At 36.3% G+C, this 21,418-nt stretch overlaps 1 protein-coding gene across 7 annotated transcripts in view; it reads right to left on the bottom strand.

Annotated features, from left to right (window-relative positions):
• PPP1R12B (protein phosphatase 1 regulatory subunit 12B) overlaps nt 1-21,418 on the bottom strand; it is a 122,069-nt gene that overhangs the window by 11,834 nt on the left and 88,817 nt on the right. For 5 of the 7 annotated variants that reach the window (XM_070745713.1, XM_070745714.1, XM_070745709.1 and 2 more), the window contains exons 19-23: nt 13,906-13,922; nt 12,643-12,778; nt 11,581-11,685; nt 10,930-10,983; nt 8,871-8,921 (exon numbers count right to left, since the gene is read on the bottom strand). In XM_070745713.1, the coding sequence (XP_070601814.1) occupies nt 8,871-8,921; nt 10,930-10,983; nt 11,581-11,685; nt 12,643-12,778; nt 13,906-13,922 (363 nt within the window). The remainder of the gene's footprint in view (nt 1-8,870; nt 8,922-10,929; nt 10,984-11,580; nt 11,686-12,642; nt 12,779-13,905; nt 13,923-21,418) is intronic. The other 2 variants (XM_070745715.1, XM_070745711.1) reach the window with 1 other exon arrangement.

Here is a 21,418-nt window from a genome sequence, read left to right as displayed (position 1 = left end):
GCATAGGCACATGCGCACACAAACTTGATTATACCTGTAACAGGCATCAGGGAAATTGTGGCCATGACATTTCCCCCCCACCGTCAATTAATGAAAGATTCTTGTCTAAGAGCTGGATGCAAAAGTTACAGTCTCTTTGTGAATTTCTTGATCTGACTCTTCCCATCAAAAGCAGCTTTGTATATTAAAGGAGAAAGAGCCAAAAAGTGTCAGAACATCTAGAAATATTTGAAAAGGGGAGTGAATTTGTACAAGTTAGTGATGTTCTGAAATCTTTCACAAATACAACCTACCAGTTTGTCTGTGCTGTGTTTATAATGCCCTTTTCAGTTAATAAAGCACTGGGCATCATTTTGTGTTGAACCTCCATGTGAATAGTTGTATCAACTTTATTAAGAAATATAAATAAAATTTAAAACCTTTATATTTCCCCCCAAAAAGTAACTATTACAATAAAGAGAGTTCTAGGTCTTTTTTTAAAAAAATTTTAGGATATACCTTTATATAAGAACTAATTTTTCTAAAAGGGAATATGTTCAAAATATGTTCAGTATAGTTCCTCTAAAACAGTGTGGAAGTTGGAATGAAAGATTTAAAAAACTGAATACTTCAAATAGCACCTAATTAGGCCACTAAACCTGTCTGTGACAGATTTGCTTATCTTAAGAAAATGTAAGATTATTTATATACTAACTCTAAGTGTAAATGAGACAGAAAACAGAAATGAACAAAACAATTTAAAAGACACTCACTATAATTATATTCTCAAGCATATTAATGCTAAAAATATTCTGTTGAGAAACTGAATGTTCACATCCAAAATAAAGATATCATTGTAATAACAATTTCCAGGGAAGTCACTATATAGTAAATCTAACACAGTAATCTTGCTTTTGGTGTTTTTTTGGTGGATGATTAGAATAGTTTATAAGGGCATGTAGAAGCAACCAGTTTCCAAATTACAACCTATAACACTAATTATATTCAATTACAGGCTCCTCCTCTTTATTATTTCTGCAATTTCAAGTACATTAACTAAATCTTGTTCAACATATATAGCCATTTTAGATGTCCCCAGTCAGCCCTGATTTAGGCTAATCTTCAAAGCCACTCATCCTTAGCAGAAATGCATCTGAGCATTTGTGCTTCTTACTCTTTTATTTTTAAAGCACTCTCTGTTCTGCCAAGCATATGATCAGATAAGAGATAACTTAGCCCACAGCTGGATGGTGGGAGAGACAAGAGGCTCAGAAGAGGCTTTAATGGGTATGGTGTTGGGGGGGGGGGGGAGGAATTGTACTTTCAGTCTTGCAAGATTGATCCGGCTTTGCAGGGTAGATCAGACAGGGATCCCAACCAGATGAAATAATTCTACTTTATTTAAAGTTACATTGCCAAAACCTTGCAAGTCTGAGAGAGCTTGCCTCTTGCCCCACCCACAATTCACTTGCTGTGTCTTTGCATGTTGTAATAATAATAATAATAATAATAATAATAATAATAATAATAATCTGTTATACTTGTATGCCGCCCCTCTCCGAAGACTCGGGGCGGCTCACAACACCAATGGAACAATACAGATACCCATTACCTTAAAAAACAATCGATACTACACAATCATAACCACACATAATTTTCAATGGTCAGAGGGGGGGGATACACTAGTTATACCATGCCTGGCGACATAAATAGGTCTTGAGGCTCTTGCGGAAGGCGAGGAGGGTGGGGGCAGTTTGAATCCCTGGAGGGAGTTGGTGTAACTACTGTAATGTGTGTGTGTGTGAGGGAAAGAGATTCATTTTCCTATTAGGTGATAGCAGTATATAAATCTGCCATGCTCTCAAATCTGTTGAAATTAAGAAGGGTGGGGGAGACACTAGTTTTAGCTGGAGTTTGCAACCTCCCTGCTACACCACCATTTTAGCTCACCTTTATTTTGATAGAGATGTGTTGAATGGTAGCAGTCTTAAAAAATCTGTTTTGTATGTAGTGCCCGTCCTTTTTATCTATCAGACCTATCTCTCACCTTTGTATTAGAGGAGGAACTGTATGAGAGGCACCGTTCCCTGTAGGCTGCGCGCATGAGCGCGCGTGCACCCCAAAATACCGCCCCGTGCACCCTTTTCCATGGGCGCGCAGTCCCCATCCACCTGCCAGCCCGTGGGGGGGTGGGGAGGCGCCGGCAGTAGAAGGTGCTGCCTCCGCCCGCCCGATCCGCTCCCTCTCCTCCTCTTCTGCCGAAAGAAATGCGCGGAAGCTGCCTACTTGAGCCTCGCGTTGCTCCACCCCGCTTCGTCCTGTTTGTCATCCTCCGTTGTGTTTTCGGGGGAGAGCGTCAGGAAAGCCCTGTGCCGGCAGGAAAGCCGGGTTTGCTTTCCGTGAAAGCAGCGCGCCTTTTAAACACACTGCTTTCCTGTACCTCTTTCCTGGGGAGGGTGGCCTCCTTCCCCCCCACCCCCACCCAGGAAAGAGTTGCAAGAAAGCAGCGTGTTTAAAAGGCGCGCTGCTTTCACGGAAAGCAAACCCGGCTTTCCTGACGGCACAGGGCTTTCCTGCCGCTCTCCCCCGAAAACACAATGGAGGTCCAGGATGACAGGCGAAGCGGGGTGGAGCAACGTGAGGCTCATGCTGGTGGCAGAAGACCTCCGTTGTGTTTTCGGCTGGGGGGGGGGCAGGAGGACCTTCCTGGCTTTCCCGGGCAGCTGGCTTGAGCCTTGTGCCGGTCCGCAAAGCCGGAGACGTGGAGAGAAAGGAAAGAGAGGGAGGGAAAGAGGAGAGGACAGAAGGAGGGAGGGAGGGAAGGAAGGGAGAGAAAAGTGAACAAGAGGGAGAGAGAAAGGGAGGAAGAGAGGAAGGAAGGGAGAGATAAATATAAAGGGAGAGAGGGAGAAAGAGAGGGAGGGGAAGAGGGGAAGGAAGGAAAAGAGAGAGACAAAGAGAAAAAAGTGGAAGGAAGAGAGAAGAAAAGAAAGGAAGGGAGAGAGAGAAGATAGGAAGGAAGAGAGAGTGAGAGAGCAAGAAAGAAAGAGGGAAAGAGGGAGAAACGCAACGTGTGTGGAGTGTGTGCGCGCGCATGTGTGCCGCCGATGGTCCGGGAGCTGCAGTGTGTGCATGGAGAGATGAAGGGAAAGAGGGAGAAACACGGGGAGAAACGCAGCGTGTGTGGGGTGTATGCGTGTGTGTGTGTGTGCCGCCGATGGTCCGGGAGCTGCAGTGTGTGTGTGTGTGTATGGGGGGGTGCCGATGCTAAGGCAGTCCGTCCGTGGTGGGGCTGCAGGGCAGGCACAGTAGCACAGGGAGAAAGAGGGAATTGAGATAAAGAGAGAGGGAAAGATGAAGGGAAAGAGGGAGAAAGGAAGGGACAGAAAGATAGAAAGGAAAGAGGGAGAAAGGAAAGAGGGAGAGAAAGGGAGAAAGGAAAGAGGGAGGATGAGATAGACAGGAGGGAGAGGGGGGAAATAGGATAGAGAGAGGGAAAAGGAAGGGAGAGAAAGAGGGAGAAAGGCAGGGAAAGAAAGATAGAAAGTCTGGATGTACCAATAGGTATGGTTAATTTATTATACTATTTGATTTGTTCTAGCACCCACTTAAGCACTGCAAACTACCTAAGATTAGCCTCTTACAACAGCTATTGCAAATTATAAATATTTCCCTCTAGAAATACCAAGATCTATTTGAGAATGGACAAAGACAAAGATGGAATGGTCATCATCAATGTGAGAGACAGATGTGAGAAACTGTAATGCGAGCCAGACTTTTTTGACTTATTAAATACATTTATGAATATATTGGATATTGATAATGTTTTTAATCTGAGACTGACAGACTAAACCTAAAGTTCTCAAATACATCTTGGTATTTCTAGAGGAAAAGATTTATAATTTGCAATGGCTGTTGTGAGAGGCTAATCTTAGTTTGGAGTGTTGAATGATGATTACTGTGTATTTGAAAATAAACTATTAAAAATATAGAATTATGGCTGCAAGAACTCGCTCATGTGTGATAGCGCACGCCCACACTTACTTCATTTATTTATTTATTTATTTATTTGTTTGTTTGTTTGTTTGTTTATTTATTAAGGGACTGCCGCTCAGACACTATACTTTTCCGCCCACCCCGGGGAAAAAATTAGAGGTAACACTGATGAGAGGTTTTGAATAGAAGAGAAACTAAATTAACTCTCTCCTATTCTGAGTTTTAAAAGTACCCTGCACTATGTGTCTGGATGTTTCAGAACATTCCTTTGAAACTGTGGTTGGCACACATTAGAATAGTCTTAATTTACTCTGATGTAAAACACTGAAGCACAAACCATTAAAATCACAATAGAGGTAGTTCAGTAAACCAAAATCTTTTTCCTATTATGCTGAGGAATATTGGCAACAAACGGTCTTAGGAATTTTATGACATTGCTTGAATCAGTTTAGTTTTTTATGTCTCTTTGTAAGTGAGCTGCAGACAGTAAGAAAAAAAAAGTTGCAATATAACAGATTATGTGATTCAAAAGTGAGCTTTTTGAAAACTTAATAAGCCTAAACAAAATAACAGCATTGGCAAGACTGAGGTAAAATGTAGGTATATTTGCTATATTAAGTCAAGGTGACTCTGGTATTAAAAGAAACTGCAGACAGATACAGCATATGATGCAAGAATGGATGTCATTCAAACGACATAGACATGATGAAAATGGTATTATTATTCTCTCTCTCTTTCACACACACACACACACACAAACATACACCAGTCCACTAGTAGATATTGTATTTGCTGCTTAAGTTACCTCAATATTCAATAAATAACTCATGAATAAGGCCATCAGGGAATTTCATAACACACATTCAAGCCCTGTGCTTTAAATCATTCCAACATGTGTTCACAGCTATTTACTTCATCTCACATTAGTAAGAGATGGAATGTTCACATTTACAGTAGGTTATTTTAAGTCTTTTTTTTTAAGAAAAAAAGGATTTATTAGTTATACAGTAGGAAGGCACAATAGCAGCATTCTGATAATTCTTCTAATATTGCACATTATCAACAGATCAAAACGCATTCTCATTTCAGTTCTTTAATAGTTCATCTATAAATACATTCAACGGTGTAGAATGCTATCAAGCTAGGTGATGCAGTCCTTCTCTTGCAGCTGGATTGTAATGTGAGCTACTAAAATGTCTTATTTTAAAGAGACAGAGTTCAATTTAAATGGAGCTCAGCTTCAAACAATAATAATTGCAGTAAAATCAGTTTAAGCGTTTCTTTTAAAGGTTATTGTGCAACTGGAACCATCCCCAGTAAGTCAGGAAATTGCTTTCCTCGCTATCGTGTTTTTAAGAGTTCAGGAATTTTTATTTTTGGAACAAAATATTTCAGAAGCCAAGCAAATCTGTAATTCTCTCTTATATAATAGGACCATAAGCACCAGGAGACAAACAAAAGAAAGGCACAAAATTGTGCAGGCAAGCAGTGTTATCCTGTAAAATCAGTTTTATCAGGCCACTAAGGGCAGCATAATATATCATCTCACTTCAGCTATCAAAAATTGCAATAACAAAAGAATGACAGTTCTTCAGAGCAGGTGTCTGGAGAGAGGGGTATTAAGCACTTTAGAAGACAACTTCTGCTCCAACCACTGAAGAACTAAGTAGCTTTTTGTTAAATCTGAAAATAACTGAAAGCACAATAAAGAAACAAGAAAACCAGAAGCCTGACAATATCCTATCAATGAATCCATGGATTATCAAGAGACTTTTTCCCCAATTGTGACATGGAATAGGCATATTTTAAGAGTGAAAATGAGAGAGGAGGGGAGGGAGGGAGGATGAATTATGCAGGAATAATTTCCCCTTTGGGATCAGGTCTACAGCTAGGTAGTTCCAGACTTAATAGCTGTGTCACGGATTGAGCTCTTGTCACTTGTCACAAACCTAGCAGCCAAAAGTATGCAATTGCGAGTAGATGAATAGGTGCTGCATATAAGCATGTGGGAAGAATACAGTGTTCCATCTTTAGCTATATGCTTTGGGCAGTAGTGTGATATCAATGCTATCCGATTGCAGAAACCTCTCTGGAAAACATTGGCTCTTTGGTTTAAGAAAAGTAGAGGAGCACCGCCCCCCCAAAGCAGGTCACAACTAGTGAGGTAAAACCCATCGGGACACCCTTACCTTTTTAATAGCCCCTTTGGAGGAGGAAATGGATGCAGGGTTGTTTTGTTTTGGTGGATCTAAAAATATGAGTGATCTTTGAAGAAAAATATTGATGTGCTTCTGTAGTTTTTTGAACAGCTGGTTCCACTTTAATAACACATGTTTTAATATGGCCATTTATGATTGAGAAAAGTTTCTATATAAAGATACTCTGTATAAAATTCCTAAATTTCCAAAAGCTAGGGTTCATGAAGATTGGACCTCTTAAGATTATTTATAGAAACCTCCAGGCTAATTAAAGAAAAAAATCCTCAGTTTATGCCAATATCTCAGAAAATAGAAACTGAAGTAGATATACATTTGAGAAGAGCCAGGACCGACATATCCAGTATTTAAATAAAATCCCTTGATACTTTCCACAGCCACAAGAGAGAGGGTGACAGATTTAGTGCACCTCTGTCAACAGATACTGGGCTGGAAAACAGGTGGAAAGGTAGGTAGACACTTCTAAATACAGCAAAGGGACAACATACAACATTTGTCATCATGACTTCTGTTGGCAGTTTTGATAGCTTTGTGCTGTGCATGGACATTATTCATCACATTACTACTAAAATATCTTTAACATCTCTCAGTTTGTTTCTGGTCCCAATTAAAACATACAGATTTTAACCCTAGAACAGCCCTATGATTGGGAAGACCAAATTTCCATTATAACATTTGGCCAGATGCTCTTTCTTAACTGAGTCCACCTAATAGGTTATTGTAAGAAGAAATGAAGAAGATTCATACATAAACTGCCTTGAGCTGAAGAAAATGTGGAATATCAAAGACACCAACAGAAAATGTGGTGTGATATATTGGAAAGACACCTGTTTTTACATGTTCCTATTCACATGATTAAATCTAAGTCTTAAATCTGAGATATACTAAGCGAACAGTCTTGGAACAAGAGTTTTATGAAAAGTCCCTCAAATGAGGTCACATGTCTACTTTTTAACACTTTTTGCTGCAATAGAACTTTGTAAATTATGTTCTTTCTACTATTTTATAGTTATATTTTAATGATGTTTTTAATTTCAGTTTATATATTTTCAGTTTAAATTTAGGCTCGTTTTTAAAGTTTTGCAAGCTGCCCTGGGAAAATTTGTTTTGGAAGGTGGCTTAGCATTTTATAATTATGGTGAGGTTGTTGACATGGAACTTTAAAAAGTGATTCCAAAAACAAACTCTACAACCTCTTAACTCTCTGAATCCGCTTACAGATATTCCATTTCACATAAAATCTGAGGTAGGGATCCTTACTTTGGAATCATGCTTCATCCAAAATAAGTGTTCATGACTTTCTTACATAATTATAATTGTGCATTTAATTTATGCAGTAATTAAGGATAGAGAAAATACATGTAGCAAAGGAAATTCAATTGAATATTATTAGTAATAATTTCAGAAGATACAATGAATATCTTGCAAGGAAATTGGATATTGGCTATGTTAAGTGTCAAAACCTTTGAGATGTGAGTTTTAATATATTAATGCTAGGTTATAAAAAGCCCAAACTACATTATTCCCATGTATTTTAATAAATTTCCATATGAATAATTGCACATACTGACCCTGGATATCTTTAGATTCAGAGTAACATTATATGTTAAGACACATACATACACCTACACACATATGTATGTGTATGTTCATGTAAGATCATATGACAATCAAAGTCAATGTTTCCCAAATATAGTAGTAATTTTCTGACATGTGGCCTTTAGTAACCAGAATTTTCCTGTCGGCATGGCCATTGTTAAGAATATTGGGAATTGAAGGCCCTACATCTAAAAATTTCCAGGACTAGAAAACATTAATCTTTGTTCAGAAACTACAAACATTACTTAATAGCTTATCTATCTTTCAAAGTACACAAAATGATTATTTATATTTAATGGGTTTAAAATTATTGACAAAAATGTTCATTTACCAGTCTTGCCATAAAGCTGCAATTCTTATTATTCTTTTGAATATATATGCTTAAAACAGTAATATTTAAGATTTATTTTAATCTTTCATCTACCATTGGTTTTTGGAAAGAGCATCTTGTTTGTTTGTTTGTTTGTTTATTTATTAATTAAATTTATACATGTTTTTACTTTTACAAGTAGCAGAACTATTGCATTCCCTGGGAACATTTTCCACTAAAAAATGGAAAACATTTTTGATAGTATGAACTTATCTCCTTCCCAGGTTTCTATATTAAAAGAACCACTCATATAGGAATGAAAGCTTCATTTTTTATCAATCATAAGAATTCAGGAATATCCAAAGGATATTACAAGGAATGAAATAAGAAAGACTAAAATATTTGTCTTACAAGGAGGAAAGTATTTTACAAGTTTCAACTTTTAATTAACATTTAGTTGAATCAGTAGGCCAGTATTAGAAAGGATTGAAAGGAATTCTTAGTAGCCAGGTTTAAACACAATACAGGCACAGATAAAGATGTTTTAATAAAAATGGTGTAGAATACATTGCACCAAAGTTTGGAAGAAAAATATTAGAAAATGCTTCCAATTCAACCAGAAAAGCATAAGGATATCAGTTAGTGAACACTGCTGTTTTGAATGAGAGGATTTAGTTAGGAGATTTGAACAACAAGATTTTAATTACATGGCAATTTAAAAGATGCTACTAGATTTAGAAGATGGCAAATAAATGATACCATTTTCATACCTTCATCTCTTCTTCCATTTCAGAAAGCTTCCGTTCAAGGAGTCGTTTTTCCTGTTCAGGAAATATTTTCACAGTGATCATCTTTCATGAGTTTTCAGAAAGTACAAAAAAATCTCATAGGCTTAAGGGTTTTCAAACACAATATAGCCCTACTCCAAAGCAAAAATGTTTGTGCCATGTAATAAATCCTCTTTCTCAACTCTTATTCCCATTATCCTTTCTTGTTTCTTTCAACTCCAATTCCGAACAGCACAGCAGCTGCATTCTTTCAATTATTGATTCTATTTGTTTCTTCACATAAGTGCACACTCAGACCAAATAAAATTTCCACATCTCACTGACAGATAGGTAATTGTAAATGTGAGCTCGTTGCCAAACACTCAAATTGTGATCATGTGACTGGGGATGGAGTGATGGTTGTAAGTTTCAATTCAGATGATAACTGACATTTTCAGAGCTGTTATTAAACAGTTGTTAAACGAGTACTACCTGTATTCTGAAAAAGTATTTTCAAACTATTATCCTGATTAATATCAGATATTAATGCTGTACTTCAACATATTTTTAACAATTTCAAAACAACAATTTATTTATTTCATCAAATCAAAGTGAAATAAATAAATACTCTATATAGTATATAGCATTAACTGCCATATAATGAGAGCTATATCTAATATATATTATTAGATTTATCACATTGCAAAATCCAGAGTTATAATGAACTCTTTAAAAAATAAAGTACTTTAAAGTTAATAAAAATATCAGTAAGCTAGCCTGAGAGCTTATTGTCCAAGCATACATATCAGCTACCATTTTTTGAGGACAGGCCCTATTCTCGACAACCCCAATCCGATTAGGAAAGCAATTTTCAGCCTTTGTATCCTACTTCATTACAAGTAGGATACTACATCTTTTGTTACTAGAAGCAGTATTGTCAAATTCATTTGTTGAATTTCACTTCATTGTAAACAAGCTTCTCCACTCCAATTAGCTACTGTGTCCTGTGGCAGGTTCTACACAATGGATACTTTGGGCTACCTGCCCCCCTCCCCAGAAATTATGAACCTGAGATTTCTGCCTCCTCTTAATTTCATTTCACCTGCTCTCTTCCCTGGTTCTTCTCTAGTCATCTGCCTGTTCTTAGTATGTGTCTAAATCCTTAGCAATTATGAATAAGGATAGAAAAAGAGCCAAAGAAAACAATGATGCAGGCTGCTGGACTGGTGATACTTTGGAACTTTTCTTTAACAATTTAACTCGTGTATCTGAACAATTTAAATGAAACTTTTAAAAAAAACAAGTTTACCAATTAGCAATATAGGGCAGCCACTTATTGTGCTACCCGGATGTTCCTCGGGGCGCGTGCACCCTGTGTGAAATTTGGCTTCTGCACATGAGCAGCAAGCCAAATCTCACGAGATTTCAGGTATTTTCGCTGGGATTTTTGCTTCCTCGCATGAGCAGAAGCAAAAAACCCTGTCGATTTTCACCAGGAATCTATCCATTGTGCTGTTTTTGGGCCATTTCCACTGGCCGGACAGCATCCCCCCTTGGGGGAGGAGGAGCTACCAATTATCCAAAGAAATGATAGATTTTCCCCTCCTCCACCTTTTCTGGACAAGCTGAAATTTATTAGGGCTCTATCAGTTTCCCCTTCTAGTCAAATGGCAAGAATGGAAAAATGGCCCCTTTTTCCCTTCTCCATCATTGGCCACATCATATAGGAAGGGAAAATAGATGGGTGAGTTGGTAGAAGATGCTCCCACAAAAATCGGACAGAACACCATGCTGTTAACTTGGAACAAAGGACTAAAATCTGGAAAGCAATTTCTTCAGCTGTCTTCATTTCCAAACAGTTTACAGAGAACAGCCAAATAGTTTAAGATGCAGTGCAGAAATATTTTGAGAATTCAGTAAGTAACTTCAGAGCCAGATATTATCCAAAAATAATTGGATGCTTTGGAATCTTTTGCTAGGAAAAGAATAATCTTTCTTTGCTCTTTGGTTTTCAAAATAATTACACAATCCAAGTAGATTCTGAAAACCTGGAAAGACATACCCTTTTTTCCATCTCAAGCATACTTGAACGATCTGATGTTTTCTCCTGTTTCTGCTATTTAAAACATACAAAAAAAACACTTTGTTATAAAGTAATAATTTTTGCAGTATTGTTTAAAACAACAATCAAGTATTTATTAGCAATCCAGAGCATACGCAGATTATTGCACTCAGTTTTTTCAGGTACAGTGGTACCTCTACTTAAGAACTTAATTCGTTCCGTGACCAGGTTCTTAAGTAGAAAAGTTTGTAAGTAGAAGCAATTTTTCCCATAGGAATCAATGTAAAAGCAAATAATGCGTGCAAACCCATTAGGAAAGAAATAAAATCTCAGAATTTGGGTGGGAGGAGGAAGAGGAAGAAAAAGAGGAGGAGGACAGTTGCTGTTGAAGGAAGAAGGTGAGGTGAGGGGAATAAAAAAAAATCCAAAACTTTTTCCAGGCTCAGATTTTTAAGTAGAAAATGGTTCTTAAGAAGAAGCAAAAAAATCTTGAACACCCGGTTCTTATCTAGAAAAGTTCTTAAGTAGAGGTGTTCTTAAGTAGAGGTACCACTGTATTATCAATTCTCTTATCAACAATAATAAACTTTTTTTTTAAAAAAAATCATGTTTGTTTTTTTCAGCACATCTCTGATTTCCTAGTTTCCTCACCTGAGTTAGCTTGTCCATTTTTGACTTAACATCTGTGAGTTCCGCCTGGGCATCTTGCAGTTTAGATTTCAGTTTCTGATTTTCAGACAGGGCACTCTCATAGAGCTAAACAGGAAAAAAAACACCACCAAAAATGGGATTATACTTCAGTATTGGATAATATTCCATCTACTGAACAATCGATGGTGACATATAGAAGTTTGCAAGACTTGCTATTTCAGATCCTTTAGAAGAGCAAGTTTTATTGCAGCTCAATTAATTTTCAGCCAATATCTTCAGGTACATGAACTCCCAAGAGCCCTGCATCACTCCAGGCACATCATTTTAGGTCATGGGGAGTGAAAGCATGGTCTAAAAGTACTTAAATGTTACCAGATAAAATTCAGTTTAAAGTGATCATTTGCACATTGTTTCATATACCGTTTTTGGCTATTGATGCTCCAAGTAAACTAAAGATAAGCTCAAATGCAATTTGGAAAGTTCAATAAAAAATTAGACATTATATTCAGATTTTACCCCAACATTTTCTTATTTCATATGAAATCAAAGTCATGGAAAAGGCAAACATAGGAATGCAAATACAGTTATTTGTAAAACAGTCCATACATTTAATTAAATACATTTGAAGCTGAACTTTAACATCGTTTTCTTGATATATTTCTATTTCTGTGTTTTATTGGGGCTTTAAATCTGTATTACTTCATTGGCTTCTTCTCCAATGGTTGCCAGCTACATTTGGGAATTAAAGGAGGGCTCAAGATAATCTTATCTTGTGATACAAAAAGGGTAGTGTGGGAGCTGGCTATGGCCTGCCAATGTCCTTTTTGCAATTCCCAAAGGTCTCCAAGTGGGTAAACTAAATATTTTGCATTTTTCATTGGGAAAGGATAAGAGGAAAACAAGCTCTTAATGTTCTGATTCCCTATTTAAATCTCTTTATCACCTGCCTCCCATAGTACCTGATCCCCCTGGCATGTGACTATTGAGATAATGACCGAATCCTAGTGCAGGCTTCAAACAAAAAGGAAGAAAAAGAAAAGAAAAATTTCAGCAATGGCCCACCTTTTTATAATCCTTGCTACTATCGTCCTCTGTTCTGCTGCTCAGAGCGGCTCTTCTGGAATAGGCACTGGTGCGGCCTGAGGGTCGATCACTATAGGTATCACTAGTACCAGTGCTTGAACTTGCTGAATCCAGCCTGAAGTTAGATATGGTTTAAAAGCAGCTTCATTTACTTTCAAAACCATTTACAACTTCAGAAAAATAAAGTTCTTATGGACAGGATACCCAACACAATGACAAAAGAATAACAAACTACTAAAAGTATTTACGTGTAATCTAACAGGTGAAAGAAAATAAGGTTCATTCAAAAACTGTCAGAAGAACATAGTATTTGAAAGACAACGAAATCCAGATGAGAGGTGACCATACTGGTCAGATAAAAGATGGTAGTCTTGGAAACAGATACAGGTAGTCCTCAACTTATGACCACAACTGAGCTCAAAATTTCTGTTGTTAAGCGAGACATCTGTTAAGTGAGTTTTGCCTCATTTTACAATCTTTCTTGCAATAGTTGTTAAGGGAATTACTGCAGCTGATAAGCCACAGTTGTTAAGGGAATCTGGCTTTCCCCTTGATTTTAGAATAGAATAGAATAGAATTTTATTGGCCAAGTGTGAATGGACACACAAGGAATTTGTCTTGGTGCAGATGCTCTCAGTGTAGATAAAGGAAATATAAGTTCGTCACAGAATTATCATTAAGGTACAACACTTAATGATAGTCTGAGTATATATAAGCAATCAAATTATATTAGGAACCAGTCAATATAAATTGTAAGGATACAAGCAACAAAGTTACAGTCATGTATTTTGCTTGTCAAAAGATTGAAAAGGTGATCACATGACTTTAGGAAACACCAACAGTCATAAGTATGAGTCAGTTGCCAAGCATCTGATTTTCGATCAAATGATCATAGGGATGCTACAAAGATTGTAAGTGTGAAAAAGGTCATCCCTTACTGTTTTCAGTGTAACTTCAAACAATCACTAAATGAATTGCTGTAAATCAAGGATTACCTGTATGAGGTCTCCTGCCTATAGTTCCATCAGCAGTTAAGAACAGGCAATTCATATGGAATACTGAGATTTACCAATAGATAGATAGATAGATAGATAGATAGATAGATAGATAGATAGATAGATAGATAGATAGATAGATAGATATAGATAGAGACAGAGAGAGAGAGAGAGAGAGAGAGACAGAGACAGAGACAGAGACAGAGAGAGCATGCTCTAACAAAAGCATGAATTCTGAAAATCTTACCTGGAGAGTCCTTCATGCTGTAAATAGAGATAAAAGAAGCTCAGATTAGCAATAACAATAATAAATACTTTTAGCATTATAGCTGGAAAGCTGAAAATATGATGACTGTGAAAGTAAATGACAAACATAAATCCAGCAGAGAATATCTCTGGAACTTATTTAGAAACTCTTTGAACTATTTAAAAATATACTGCAGTCTAGGAGTTAAAATATAAATTAAATATACCAATAATAGCAGATATTTCTGGCAACAACAGAATAACTCTGGTTAGACTAAAGTATCAACGTGAACTTTAAAGAAAGGTGTTTATATGAAACATATTTATATTGAATAAATGCAGAAGTGAAATATGAACTGAAGATCTTTTAAAAGGTTGAAATCTCATTCTTATATGACTAACTAGCATAGACAGTCTTATATTCAGGCATTTGCCATTTGTTACAGAAAAATGAAGCACATATTCACATTCAGATCAGCACATTATTATTTCTGGAGATCTAATGCCAAATATTTTTCTTTAAAGCAATTCTGTCAAAAGAGTATATTTGTCAAACTAAGTGGTTTGTTTTCACATTAATTGCATAAACGATTACAGAAAAATCTGTGAGCATTTATCTATAGGAGATCTTTATGCACATGCAAAAAAATTTAACTATATAAATAACTGGAAAACAGCCTATCTTTACTGATTAATTATGAGATTCTGTATATTTATTAGTTCTTTGTTCTACTTTTTAAACTTTTAAAAATCAGAATTTACTTTGATTTCATTTTTTCAGTATCAATCTTAAACAAATCACACACTTTCTCTTTTATATGGAAAATGTACTACAATTAATATTAACCTAAGTAATGTTTATCACATTCTGATGTGCAGCTACTGGTATTTGGTCTCAACTCTGAAATAGAACTTTTAAAATTTCTTTACATACTACAAAATTGACACTAAAGAAAATCTCCTCCATTTTTTTCTTTATAAACTGAGCAATTTAGAAAGCAAATGAAACTAGATAATCTAGGCTTTAGGATTCAAAGCCACCTTAGCTTTCTAAATTTCATACCCCGCCCTAACTTAAATTGATGAAGTAATTAGAATATCTTACTTTATGAGAGTTTTAAAAGTCATGTTTATTTTAGCAAGCAAATTGTTTTCTGGCCATCAACATTTCATTATCCAATATTTGGATATTTTTCTGATAATGGCTCTAAATTTTTTTTGCTGCTTGGAATAACTTAATAGTTAACCATTATTTTGTATGTATCTTTGACCAAAGTTTCTTTTGCCAAAAATGGAGAAATAAGGAGGTATATGAAAACTCATATCTACACTTAACAAAATTATTTTTAATGACACTTTTCCATAATATCTCAAATATAGAGACAATCCACTTAAAGTATTACAATGAAAGTATCTACATTCTACCATGCAAAATAATAGCATCTAGCCATCCTTGTTTGGGCTTGTAAGTTAAGCAGGACTGAGGCTGGCTAGGACTTGGTTTAGGAAAACACAATAGAATTCCTTTCTAGCTGCAAACTACACTGGGAAGTAAAAAAATATTACGGAATAATGCAGCAGGAAATTATTTTTGTTATGCTTAAACTTGTATGGATACGACCATGTAGATGCCAATCAAGCACCACTAGGGGGATTTTATTTTGAATACAGTCATACCTCGTCTTACGAACCTAATTGGTTCCAGGGGGAGGTTCGTAAGACGAAAGGTTCGTAAGATAAAACATTGTTTCCCATAGGAAACAATGTAAAGTCAATTAATCCGTGCAACCCAAAAAAAAAAAACCCCCGCAAAAAAAACCGCTGCCGCCTGGCTGTCACCTTTTAAAACAGCCTGGGGGCTTCTCAGCGACCTCCCGAACGCCGAACGCCAAATCCGAACTTCCGGGTTCGGCATTCGGGAGGCCGCTGAGAAGCCCCCAGGCTGTTTTAAAAGGTGACAGCCGGGCGGCGGGGCTTCCCAGCAGCCTCCGAACGCCGAACTTTTGCCGAACTTCCGGGTTCGGGGTTCAGGAGGTTGCTGGGAAGCCCCCCAGCCTGGCTGTCACCTTTTAAAACAGCCGCGCGGCTTCCCAGCAACCTCCTGAACCCCGAACCCGGAAGTTCGGCAAAAGTTCGGCGTTCGGAGGCTGCTGGGAAGCCCCGCTGCCCGGCTGTCACCTTTTAAAACAGCCTGGGGGCTTCTCGGCGGCCTCCCGAACGCCGAACCCGGAAGTAACATTTAATAACATTGCTATGAAGGAAGTATCTTCTCTGTGTAAATATGCAGCATTCATCTATTTAACAGGTATACACCACAAGAGCTGAATTTACTTGAAAGGAAGACAACCCTGCATTTCCAACAGATTTCCTGTTTATTCTATTATCAGTACATCTCCTATTTTAAAGACAAACTGAGGGAAAATGTAATCTTTCTAGCAGACAATGTTGGTATATTGTTCTCAGGTGTATCATTTCTTCAAATGTAAATGTAAAAAAAGTGTGTGTGTGTAAGTGTGTATAATCTTCCATGATTGAGGAATAGTAGAGCATCTTTCCCTAGAAAAATCTTATTGAAAACGTATGTCTAGTTTTACATTTTAATTAAACACTTTTTGAGCATTACATGACAATACAGTTTAAACATGGTACAAAGAGAAACCAGTACAAGGGAATGGTACAATTACAGCAAACAGAATGAAATAATGTATTAAACCAAGGGATATAATGCTGACCACACTTTTCAGGAATTATGTTCACTGAAGCAGAAATAATTGTAACTCAACTTTTGCCAAGTTAGTCAAGCGAATAAAACATTAAGTAAATCACAGGAAATATTTGACATTTACTATAGTCCCCATAGGGAAGCTCTAACTTCTTCTGTAGTTGTAATATTTACCAATACAGTATTTGGTTTGTTTGCATCCCACATGAACTATGACAAAATGAAATTCAATGGTGAAAAAAGTAAGGTTCTACACTTAGACAAGAAAAACAAAATGCACAGATACAATATATGTGGTACTGTACATTGCTCAACAGTAGTAACTGTAAGGGGGATCTTGGAGTCTTAATGGACAACCATTTAAATATGAGCCAGCAGTGTGCAGCAGCTGCCAAAAAAAGCCAAAACAGTTCTAGGCTGCATTAACAGAGGGATAGAATCAAGCTCACGCAAAGTGTTAGTATACTTTATAAGGCCTTAGTAAAGCCACACTTGGAATATTGCATTCAGTTTTGGTTACCAGGATGCAAAAAGCATGTTGAGACTTTAGAAAGAGTACAGAGAAGAGCAACAAAGATTATTAAGGGACTAGAGGCTAAAACATATGAAAAATGGTTGCAGGAACTGGGCATGGCTAGTTTAATGAAAAGAAGGACCAGGGGAGACATGATAGACGTGTTCCAATATCTCACGGGTTGCCACAAAGAAGAGGGAGTCAAACTATTCTCCAAAGCACCTAAGGGTAGAATAAGAAGCAATGGATGGAAACTAATCAAGGAGAGAAATAACTTAGAACTAAGGAAAAATTTCCTGCAGTTACAACAACTGCCCAGTGGAACAGCTTGCCTCCAGAAGTTATGAATACTCCAACGTTAGTTTTAAAGAAGATATTGGATAACCATTTGTCTGAAGTAGTGTAGGGTTTCCTGCCTAAGTAGGGGGTTGGACTAGAAGACCTTCAAGGTCCCTTCCAATTCTGTTGTTGTTGTTGTTATTATTATTATTATTGCATAATAAAGTTTTTTAAATCTAAAGCTGAGACAAGAGTGAGTTTCTGTGTTGAAGTCTCCTTTTTAAAAAGAGCAGACTTAATGCAGTATTGTTAAGAGATGAATTTTAATCAAAACTGCCAAGCAGCTTGTATGATATATCCAGTGAAATTGCTTACAGGTTTTCTCAAAGAAAAAAAAAAGACAAATATTAATTTGGTATATCAATTAGAATGTTATGTAAATAAAATAGACCTTTCCTTACTTGTTTTCAAATCAGTGTAATTTCTGACAAATGGGTTTTAGTGACAAAATTTCAAAAGTGGTCTACCATTGCTTCCTTCCTAGATCTGATAGATAATGACTGGCCCAAGGTTACCCACCTGGCTTCGTGCCTAAGTGGAACTAGAAGTCACACTCTCCCAGCTTTTAGCCTGAGACCTTTAATCAGTAGGATAGATGACAACATAAGGCTGCCATAATTATAGAAGTCTACCATTGATGATGGTCCACAAACTGTAATCTATACAGAATGTGACTGTATTTAGCTATTAATAGAACTGAAAAGGAGCCTTTCAAATCAGAACATAGTGTAAGAGAAACAATATGTGTTTCTTTGTACATTAGTGTCTTCCACATCCCTCTGTAAGAGTAGATGCAGGAAACAAAGGGAGGGAATGTGTCAAATACTTAGCTAATAACTGCGAGTTTATATTTTGTTGCCTGGATAGAAAGCTGCAGCAAAACCAAAGAGAAGTAACAGTTTAAAAGCAGTAACTCAGCCAATCTACAAACTACCAAAAGGAGCCCGAGAGAATTTTCCCAAATACTTTTTGGCTGACCCAACTGTGAGCCTGTGGCAGTAGTGAAATAAAAAAAAATGAACAAATGAAACTGCATTGCTATGTATTTTTTAGTTTCATTGGGCTTCCTTTATTTCTGTTTTTAATAAAAAGGAACAGGGCTAGGTACTGGAAATTATTCTGCAATGTTGACAACAAAGGGATTGTAAAGAGCCAGGAAAAACATACCGTTTTGATTGCAGATATGTGTAGCATTATGGAACATTACACACTTACTTTTAAAATTTAAAAGCATTCACAGATGGCATAAGTGTAATTAAAAGCATGTTCTTGAAATTTATACAAGAATGCAATTTTGAAATGGGAACTAGGACATAAATATCCATTTACTTCCCCTGCCCCCCAACAAAAAAACTTCATTAAATTGGCTTCAATTATTAACTTCTGTTACCAGTATTTAATCCAAAGAAGGGACAGGGAAAAGAGTCTTCGGAGAGGGGCAGCATCCAAATCGAATAAATAATAATAATAATAATAATAATAATAATAATAATAAAACTCTAATATTTATGTTTTTACCCCCCAAAAAAAGATTCCAGTACAGTACAATTTTCAACAGCTGGGTTCAAAAGGTTACAAAAATACTTTAAACTTTGTAGCAGAATTTCTTTTGCATCATAGTGTTTTAAATATTGTGCCCAGCTATTGTGCTCCAATGCAGAAAATAGGCACATTTATTTCTGATACAGTTGAATTTGCCTAAATTTGCCAGCCAGCATACTGAGAGTTGAAACCAATATGTCTTAAAAGTTACTATCTATATTTGAAAAAAACACAATTTTCAAGTTGACCTGCTACAGAGCACTGCACACCAAGACAACTAGACACAAGAACAGTTTTTTTTCCGAACGCCATCACTCTACTAAACAAATAATTCCCTCAACACTGTCAGACTTTCTACTAAATCTGCACTTCTATTCTACTAGTTTTTCTCATCATTCCTTTCACCCATTTCCTCCCATGTTGACTGTATGACTGTAACTTGTTGCTTATATCCTAAGATTTTTATTAATATTGCTTCTTCATTGCTTATTTGACCCCTATGACAATCATTAAGTGTTGTACCACATGATTCTTGACAAATGTATATTTTATTTTATGTACGCTGAGAGCATATGCACCAAGACAAATTCCTTGTGTGTCCAATCACATTTGGCCAATAAAAATTCTATTCTATTCTATTCTATTTTTCTCAAGTTCTTGTTATATTTGCATTTTAAGTAATTTAAGTAAAGAAGTAATTTAAGTGTTACTTTAGAAAGCCTTGAAAAACACTAAAGCAAAAAGGAAGATGTTTTAAACAAATCCTTATTTTACCGTTAATATGCAATTTCTATTTCTATAGGGAAATTATTTTTTTATTCAACACTGCCTTTCAGTTAGACCTTAAAAAAGCATGTCATAGATTTTCTATAATATTCTGTCTAATGCATGATTGTTAACTTAATTACGCACAATTGTCCCATCTTTGAGATTTTCAAATTTTTCTTGTTAAGATTCACCTTTTACTACTAATGATTATGCTAGTGATAGTATATGATTTATTATATAATTTCTATTGGCACTTCATTAACTAATAGCTTTAATTTCCAACAAGTCAAGTACAGCATGGATTTAACATTGAATAAATAACTAGATAATGAGATTCAAATCTAAAGAATAAGACTATCTAAACTTATATTACTATGTTAGAGTTGCGCCTGTTTTTCCCATTTTGTTCTCCTGGGGGACATGAATTCAATAAGCCATCCATGCTATGTAAACTGGGCTTCTCCCTTAAAAGCTATTTAGTGTTAACATCAGAGAAATGCAAAATAGACAACACCCAAATTGCTGCCCACACCTGGAAATTGTTCCCTGGGGATAGGATAAGGATATAAAAATATAGAGCAAAAGAAATCTCGATTAATGGAGCCTGGTTTCCTTCCTTAATTAGTTCTAGTTTATTTAGTCTTTATTCTGTCTTCTGAAGCCAAAAAGAACATTTTTACTGAAAAAGTTAAAAAAGGGTTTTCAGATGTTACCATTAGCAATCCTACAGTTGAACTTTTTATTATGTTGTTTTATATTTCTTTTCAAGCAAAGGGCTATGCATTATTTATTTATTTATTTATTTATTTATTTATTTATTTATTTATTTATTTATTTATTTATTTATTTATTTATTTATTTATTTATTTATTCGATTTTTATGCCGCCCTTTTCCTTAGACTCAGGGTGGCTTACAACAAGTTAGCAATAGCACTTTTTTAACAGAGCTAGGCTATTGCCCCCACAATCCGGGTCCTCATTTTACCCACCTCGGAAGGATGGAAGGCTGAGTCAACCTTGAGCCGGTGATGAGATTTGAACCGCTGACCTTCAGATCTACAAGTCAGCTTCAGTGGCCTGCAGTACAGCACTCTACCTGCTGCGCCACCCCGGCTCATGCACCTGACCTGAAGATTATTCTTTTGTTCACAGTTGAACTCTGATAACTACGAAGGACTAGGCCCGAGGTATTACCCTGTTTCCTCCAAAATAAGACACCCCTGATAATAAGCCCAATTGGGCTTTTGAATGCATGGCAATAAGGCCAAGTGCTTATTTCAGGGTTCAAAAAAAATATAAGACAGGGTCTTATTTTCGGGGAAATACAGTAGTATTTTGGAAATTCTGAGTGGCTAGAATCTGTTTTCTTAAATAGATTAAAGGAAGGAATCCTTAAAGGTCTTCTCTTACCTCTTAATTTTTGTAAACAGCATCTTCTATAAATGAAACTGCATTCAATATATGTAATACTATTGGTATTGTTGCTATTGTGTCTTACAGCTGACCTTCCCTTGGGCAAATGATTAGGCACAGGATCAGACAGGTCTTTCATCTCACACAGAACAGCTGTTCATATAAATGTTTCACTGTTATTCTAATATGGTCTTTATGTGAGTAATTTAAAGTGTT

Source organism: Erythrolamprus reginae, chromosome 3, assembly GCF_031021105.1.
Source record: "Erythrolamprus reginae isolate rEryReg1 chromosome 3, rEryReg1.hap1, whole genome shotgun sequence".
In the NCBI taxonomy this organism is placed as follows: domain Eukaryota; kingdom Metazoa; phylum Chordata; class Lepidosauria; order Squamata; family Dipsadidae; genus Erythrolamprus; species Erythrolamprus reginae.
Note: the sequence above shows the minus strand (reverse complement) of the source record. Positions and strands in the feature narration are given on the sequence as shown.